The 8,521-nt window shown below is 45.5% G+C and overlaps 1 protein-coding gene across 1 annotated transcript; it reads right to left on the bottom strand.

Annotated features, from left to right (window-relative positions):
- Positions 1 to 3,697: 3,697 nt before the first annotated feature.
- Positions 3,698 to 4,198, bottom strand: LOC119444840 (uncharacterized transmembrane protein DDB_G0289901-like). The gene has a single exon (XM_037709182.1). It carries the CDS (start codon positions 4,196 to 4,198, stop codon positions 3,698 to 3,700), a length of 501 nt encoding a protein of 166 aa, XP_037565110.1.
- Between the last annotated feature and the right edge of the window lie 4,323 nt (positions 4,199 to 8,521).

Raw genomic sequence — 8,521 nt, forward strand, 5'->3', positions numbered from 1 at the left:
TTCTTTTCAACCAAAGGTTGCGGGTTCGCGTGCCTTAATTGACGCTACAATAATTAACTTTTAGTACAAAAGGAGCTTAGTATCTACGAGAGTTTACAAAATTAGATAAGGCTATACCTTAACTTTGCATTCCTTAGCGTGACTGCCAGCGTTTTGAACACATCTATGCATTCGCACAGATGTGTTCAAAACTTGTCCCCGACTGGAATTCTTCTCACTTGAGAGAGAGAATGGATCTTTTATTCATAAGCTGCTTTTGCGTATTTCGCGTGTAGTTAGGTTCCTTGGAATAATCTTGGGATCTTCGGGATATTGTTTATTGTGATATCCTAGGGGAATATATGATGCGTATAATCTCATACGGCAGTTTAACCTCAGAGAATGGCCCTTGAATATAGGTATTTCCGGGCGATGAAGAAAGCGTGCTTTAGAGAACACAAAAACAAACAGAGAGATAAAGTGAGAAAAATGCACAGCAGTGCCTCTGCATGTCCCGGATGTCACGGATAGATCAGTTGGTATGCATACGATGCACATGAGAACTGCATCGGAGGAGGCGATTTTTCATCCATTAGGGGATGTCCTACACTTAAGAAGTAAAGTGGCAAAAAATGAAGTCAATCGTGACAGTTTTGTCGATAAAGGAGTGAGAGTGACAAAACGAGAAGAACAAATGCAGGGAGGTCCAACGACGAGCATCCGGTTTGCTGCCGTACAGTGGCCGTAAGAAATAGGGCGAACGGAGAAAGGAAAGACGAATGCAATGCGGCACTTGTCGATCTGAAGAAACTATCAAACGCCTTCTGTGCACTTCCCCTCAATACGAGGTCCAGCGCATTCCTTTAGGGACTGCACTAAGCCGACTAGACCATAGAGCATTCTCTGCAATTAAAATTCCTTAACGCTGGCCACATCCGTCGCTGGCACAGTAATATTTCCGTACGCTACACTTCACTACTTGCTTGATGCGGGGCTGATAATGCTCCGCGTACGTCTGCTATATCTCGCGTTAGCTATCTCCTTATAGGCATATCTCGGCGGCTACTGTCTCTACTTTCTCGGCTTTCCATTACATAGCATGTCTTTTTGGGCAGTACCGTTAATTTAGGGTGGCATGTGACTGTCATGCACCGTGACAAGCCAGGCTGGACGCTGACAAGAGGCGCTTCTAAAGCACACCTTGCTGTGCACAAGCCCATGATAGTGTCGCATAAGTTGACATAGATTTTCATGTATTTTTAGTACACATGCCTCACTACGTGTATCTTTTAATGCGAAAGCATTATGAAGTGGCATTATGAAGTGGCTCATGAAGTAGAAAATCCGGCAGCGAGGCCGGAGAAAGTACAAGTCACGTGGTCAGAGAGACAGACCGCGCCGGTGGCGCCGGTGTCCGCTCTATATTGTCACGTGGTGGCGGTGCAGAACACAGTAACCAAACTGTGAATGGCGAAACTCTTTATTGGGCTAACCTGAGCCAAGAAGAATGGCTGGGACTATGTAAAAAGCATTATGGCTGAACAGCGCAGACGGCGGGACGTGTGAAAAACGGACAGTACAATGCGCTGTCTGGATGTGTACGATGTGCTTAGAATATTTCTGGGCATTACTGTTTAGACAGAACGGCTGGCTGTTACTTGCATTCTGAAGTGTATCTTTAGACCAATGTGATGCAGAAGGCTGTTTTGACCACCATATTTCAACCATCTAATTATCGACGTTCGGACTGACGACTGATGTAAACTGTTGCGTGGATCACTTTGTGATACTGGTATTAAATATATCTCATTTTCAGTGCGCCGTGCGTGCTCAACTGTCAGCCACTGTGTTGCCCTGAATGCCACAACGACTAGGAATTCACTGAAATAAAATTTTGTTGTAGATTTTTGTACGTGATCTGTTTTTTGCGAGTAACCTCTTTTTGCAAGCCCTCTGCTTATTCCAACATGAGTGCAGTTGAATTCTGACTCAAGAATACTGCTGCGCATGGGCACCTTACTGAACGCACTTCATAGTTTAAAGGATGTTCGACGCACCGAGTTCCATCCATCAGCAATTGTGAAGGAATAGTTTCCCTTTATCGGTAATGGTTACAACCGCTATTTATATTATATAAGCATGTTCTTTGACAAAGAAACTCAAATGTTTTTATAAGAAAAACGCCACATGACTAAGTGTACAACAAATACATATTTAATACCTCTGTTTTACGATAAATCATTAGAAAATATCCTAAGGATCATCTAACCATTTTTTCTGTTCTTTCATTGGAGTCTGCAACACCTCTGTATAAGTATATGTAAATTTGACACACTAACAGACAGCAGACAATACTTCATGGCTAATATTTCGAAACTGACCCTTAGGTTTTTGTTCTACTACTGTAATATATTTACAGTTGTGAGATGCACAGTTGAATGGTTGGGCAAACTCACCTGTCAATTATTTCATTTTTCTTATCAGGCTGAGATGCCGCTATTACCAGATGGCATTTCTGTATACTCATGCTAAATGTTCACAAAGTTCCCGTCACTGAGAGCATACAATAGGAGGATAAAGGCAATATCTGTAATCAGAAAGAACAGGCCCTGGCCAGCCTTCTGCTTCTATCTGTACTTAGCCCTCAACCGCTATACTTACCGTTGTTTCAATCGTCGAAACTAATTTTTATTCTATCCATGAAGATTAACTTGGAACCTCTTTCATCTACGCCGACAGCAACGCCTTAGCTAAGTATGCTAAATAAAAAGCAGAAAACACTCGGAGCGAACCGATCACAACGTCGAACCTCATTATTGTTCGACACGCGTAGCTTTTTTCTGATACTCTACGTGCGACCACATTGTGTGGTCCTCAATGTACCGGCCATGCAAGATCATGTTTTTTTTCTTATTCAGTTTCATACGGTGCGTGAATAAGCACTGAACGCATTGATATAAAAGGGACCGCACACGTAGCACACACCAGCAGTTGATACAACGGCGGCTGTAAGGTCAAGATGGTAAGACACTTATGCTGTCAACTGCCATGTAATCTTTTGTGCATAAATATCCTTCAAGCCATCGTACATCAAAAATTGTTAAAGTTTTGAAATATCATAAATCTTTCCGCTGAGCTCATCTTACTATAATCCACGCTATTTGTTCGCATCCTATACGAAATCCTTGGAAAGTGCATACTCAGAGAAAATAAAGGAAATGCTTGATCCTTGCGAATGCAACGCCTGATATTGAAAAAATTACCCGCCTCCACAACTGCTCCAGAAGTCTATAGAATTACGCTAAAACAGACGCACAAAAAGACGTCCACCAGGTGTTGAAATAACGAAAAATCGTATTTCTCGCGTTTTAGTATATGTCAGCTAAGCAAAAAAAGTAATGGTGCCTATATTACTGGTCAAGGCAACCAAAATTATTAACTACGTAAAATATTATGCTATGTAACGCATAATCCATAAACAGCATCTGTAACAATGCCCTTTTGCTGCATAATGAAAGCTGGAATTTCATTGTTTACCTTCAAAACAAAAACAAGTGCCGAATTTACAGCTTTAGCTCGTATTTTACTTGCCGTTCGCCTGCTGCCTTAGCGAAAGATATCTCAAACATCAAGACGGGGCATCTGCTCCTAATGAATTCTAACGTAAGAACTTTTGGTATATACGAGCCCAGGTTCGGAGACGTATACGGATACTCGGCTATGTTCCTTGCCAACGCTTTGAGACATTCTTCCTATCCAGATCCGTGCCTGCATTGTTCTGGCTCTGGCCACCAGTGCTTTCGCTGGTTTCGTCGGCACCGCCGGCTATGGCGTTGGCCTGGCCGCTGCTCCAGCCGTGGCCACCGTTGCCCACGCTGCCCCAGTTGCCACCTTCGCCGCTGCTGCAGCCGTGACTAAGGTTTCCACCACTTACGCTGCTGCTCCAGCTTTCGCCACTGTGGCCCACGCGCCAGTCGCCACCGCAGTTGCTGCCCCAGCCGTCGCCTCCTACGCTGTTGCTCCAGCTGTGACCCGTGTCGCCACTGTTGCCCACGCTGTCCCAGTCGCCACCGCTGTTGCCGCTCCAGTGGCCACGTACGCCGCTGCCCCAGCTGTCGCTGCCGTCCACGCTGTTCCAGCTGTTGCCACTACCACAGTCCACCACGCCCCAGCTGTGGCCACCATTGCCCACGCTGCCCCGGCGATCGCTGCCTATCATGCCGCCCCAGTCTACTACGGCTACGGCGTCGGTACCCTCGGCTATGGTGTGGGGCACTACGGCTACGGTCACGGTCTCCTCGGCTACGGCCTGAACTACGGCTACGGTCTTGGCACTCCCTTCCACTACGGCGCTCTTCTCCGCAAGAAGTGTAAGTATACGATGTTTATTGTAGGTTTAGTTACTCTGGCGTTATAGAGACATGAGAGTGTCTTCCCGATGGTTTAAAATTTGTCGCGCTGGTAATAGGGATGTAACGAGAGGTCGTGATGCTAGGGAAGATTCAAGTAATAATGTTGCAGCTATCATGCGGCGCAGAGTGCGTAGGGCCTTCCTTCTATATAATAATCACTCCTGAGACACGTAATCATAATATAGTTCAATGACAATTTGAAAATTTATTGTGGTTACTTGCAGCTTTTTTCGGTACCACACAATGGCAACTTCTGTCCCCTTTTTTGCTTTCACTGAAAGTACATCGCACGGGACAGGGGTATTTTCTTGTATCTCATGACTTAATTGCTCAGCTTTGGGAAGATCTTGAATTCTTGTTTTTTACAATATTTTTGCCAGAAAATGTAGCGCAAGCATAAGAGCTAACTGCATTTGCTTATTCTTTTCTTTTTCCTTTTCCAGAAACTATTTTTCGAATCACAAGGAGAAGAAAATAAATCACCGGCTAAGTTATTACGGCTTTCCTTCGTTAGTCATCCAACTACCATGCCTTGCCACATTAAATGAAATAAACAAGTGCGATTTACTTCGTTTGTTCTGATTTCATTCTTGTTTTTAGACTTTGTTTTAGAGAGCAATATTTGCGTCAGAAGGCTGTAGAATATTTCTGGCTGAGCAACGCTGCACACCAAAATGCTTGGATCTCACTATGTAGTTTGAGCTTCAGAAAACTCGCCTGGGCTAATCCTAGTCTTTCCCTCTCTTCTTTCTCTCTTGTCCCTCTACAAAATGTGCATAGTGTAATATTCTACCGCTTTGCTGGTAAACGGTGCCGTATACAACCGCTTTATTCACATTTGCATCCCGCCTTTTCTTACGAATTTGCGTTTCTTTGATGTATGTACAAAAGGAAGTAGACAAACAAGGTGCCCCTTTCCATGGTGACCTTATCTTAAGCGCTGAATGTGAGCGGAAGGTAAGACGAGTATATAGCTTTTCAGTGCATAATAAAGTCACACAGGAAGGACATTGGGCACCAACTAACACATTCAGGCAATGCTCAGGTGATTAGAACTCTGACGATACGGAAATGTCGTCACAGACTTGGCTGTTCGTCTTCAGAGAAGGAGTACCTCTACCGGTTATGGCCTGTTCTAACTGCCTCCCAATGAGCCCTTTCAGTGGGAACACTTTCATAACTGCGGATCGTCGTACTCACTCATAGCGCTAAAAATACTGAGCTCCATTGCCGTTCTACGCACTGCGATTAAAAAAAGAACGAAAAGAACTTAAAATACCCCTCCTGGAGACGACGGCCTAATAATGATGGCCTGATGACGACGACGACAAATACATAGCTTGATAACGATGACATTAGGACGACGACAATAGCAACTACCGCATGACATCAGTGACACCTAGACGGCTACAATAAGGACGATAGCAGCAAGCCGCATGGTGATCATCGCGACAAAGATCACAGTTCGGACGGCCTAAGGCTGAAACCAACGACAGTCGACGGCAGCCTATCGCAAAAGTGGACCATCGGAAACTGAGGCGATGCTAGCGGTTACCCGCCAAGTGAAGCACTGAGGCGCATAATGCTTCACTGCGTAGAAGCATCAGTGTTCATGACTGCCAGTAAAGGGCGGCTTTTACGAAAGCAGCTCCCAAATGTTGTACACCGAGCAAACAAGTCTGGCCATGAAATTGGTGGGCTGCCATATAAAGTGATACAATGTTGCGTACTTCTACATGCTAGACAAGGGCTGAAATCGCTCCACACTAAGATAGCTTTTGTTCGTGGCCATCTCCGTGTTCCCTATTCGAATACCTCTGAAAGGCAGAAATGCTCACGGGAAACAACCACTGGGCCGGGTTGAATGAAATTTGCTGCTTTTGCAAGCGAAAAATGATTGCATCAACTGTAGGATGCATAATTTTATTTAGCACCGCATAATGTTTTAAGAAAGTGTAAATCAGTAGCTCCTCACTAAAAATGTACGTATTTACTGCAAAATAGATCGAACAGAAGTACAACTCGGTCCCTATGTGTAAGCTTGCCAAGATATAAAAACTAGTAATATAAAAAACAATAATTAGAACATAGGTCCACCAGTACCTTTTAGAAAGACTACGCTCATGCTCGTGCTCCACACGCGCTCGTGCCACTGCTCCAGCGTTCGTCGTCGTCGTCTGCTTCCACAGCTGGCTGCGTTGCCGCTAAACATGCCAGCGTAGAGTTTGTGGGAATTATGAAGGTTCATATTTCCCCGCGTCCTTACGCGCGCCATGGAAGTGAGGAGAGCAGACGCCTTTTTCCCTCTTCCCGTTCGGGGAGCCGAACGGCTTTTCGTGCGGTGGCGCGATCCTCTTGGAAACCGGTTGCAAACGCAGCGATGACGTGTACGCGAAGCCCCGCGCTCATTGGACCGAGCCCAGAACGAGGCGGGGCGGTCGCGATCGGCGCGACCAGCGCACGCCGGAGAAATGAGAGACGACTGCGAGCCGCGACGAAGGACGGAGCTCAGGTAACCATCTTGTTCCCTTCCTTTGTCGTGCCCTAACTCGTTCGACCACTATCGACCCCGACAAACGTCGAGGTCGACTCTATAACCTGCTTCCACGCGAATTCCCATGGAGCAATAAACCCTTTTTATACTTGTTACACTATCGTGTGTTTTCGTGTTTCTGCCTGTCATTGTACCGCCGAACCCCGGTAGTACAAGGCAATCACAAGGGAGTTGGCCGTCAAGCCTAAGCCTTACGACAAAGGTTTTCCTTCTTTCCATTCCACTCTGATTGATTGCTCCAGTGGTGTCGTCCGCCTTGAACATCCTCACCTCTGTGAACCCACTGACCAACCTCCTCCGTCTCGCTTACATTGAAGAGATTTTGTTCGCCTACCATCTATAACCATGACGTATATCGAACCGTGACGCATGAGGGTGTAAATATAGTCAACAACAGGTGCATCGAGGTGACAAGCAAGCAAGCTAGCGGTTTGTGACACCACGTGATCTCAAGCTGCTCTCAAAGAAAAATTTACCATCAACCAGACTTGTAACATGAAACTGACAGAAACCCCATACCGGTTTCATGGAAAGAAAGCTTCGAAGTTGAAGAAATATTCGTCCTGGCCTGAGTATCGAACATGGGAGTAATGCCTTTCGGGTATAGTCGCTCTGCGACATGAGTCATCCATGGGCTAGCCGCTTTCAGCTTGAGGCCGATTATATCAGCCTAATCAAAGCAGCAAACCCGAAATATAAATTATCAGTTCTCTGGAAGCTGGCGAGGTGGAGGATGATTCATGAAATATAAAATTACCCTCCTATCGCTGTAATTCTGAGGACTCATTAAAATGCATAACAGCTTCTTACAATCCTGATTTTCTTTCAGTGTACTGCAACACCTTTGTATTATCATATATAACTGTGACAGCTTGATAGATTCTGCACCGCATTGATGATTCAATGGGATAATAAACACTTTGCAGAACTTGCACTTAGATTTCTGTTGTAATATTATATATTTAAAAGTGAGACATGCTCAATGAACGGCACCGCAAACTCATCTGTCATCACGACGAAGTAGATGTTCTGCACATCACTGGTTTGGTCTCTCTGGAATAGTATAAATTTTCACCGGTTTCTGCTGGGAGACGCCGCTCCCTTTTTCATCGATGGAAGTAGAATCGGTCGAGCACCGTCCAGACCAGCCAGTGTCTGTGGGAGCTACTCCAAAGAAGCGGAACTGCCTTCGGAGCGAAGCTGACAGCGATGACACCGAGCTGTACTCTCCCTCAAGTGACACCGTTTCGGACGATGAAGGCTTCGAGGTCTACACACGCTCGAAAGCGAAAAGACGAAATGGGAGCGGATGCTCCGCATCAAGTAAGTCGACTGTGACTCCTACGCCGAGAGCTCCGGAGCGTACAATTATCTTCGTTCCCGAGGCGGCTACGGACAATCTCAACCGACTCAACAGACAGGCCGACTCTATTTATCTGGAGTCCCTCTAGATAAATATGTGAGATAAAAAAACGTCAGAATCAATAATCTCAAGAACGTCCTCGCTATCGATGTTAGTAACTGAAGCGCATTGGATCAGTCGATGAAGATTACGCAACTAGGTAACATCAAATTG

Source organism: Dermacentor silvarum, chromosome 3 (assembly GCF_013339745.2).
Source record: "Dermacentor silvarum isolate Dsil-2018 chromosome 3, BIME_Dsil_1.4, whole genome shotgun sequence".
In the NCBI taxonomy this organism is placed as follows: domain Eukaryota; kingdom Metazoa; phylum Arthropoda; class Arachnida; order Ixodida; family Ixodidae; genus Dermacentor; species Dermacentor silvarum.

What these genes read in the sequence shown, in the direction of transcription:
- LOC119444840 (XM_037709182.1), bottom strand. Translation starts at nt 4,198, where the DNA reads ATGATAGGCAGCGATCGCCGGGGCAGCGTGGGCAATGGTGGCCACAGC.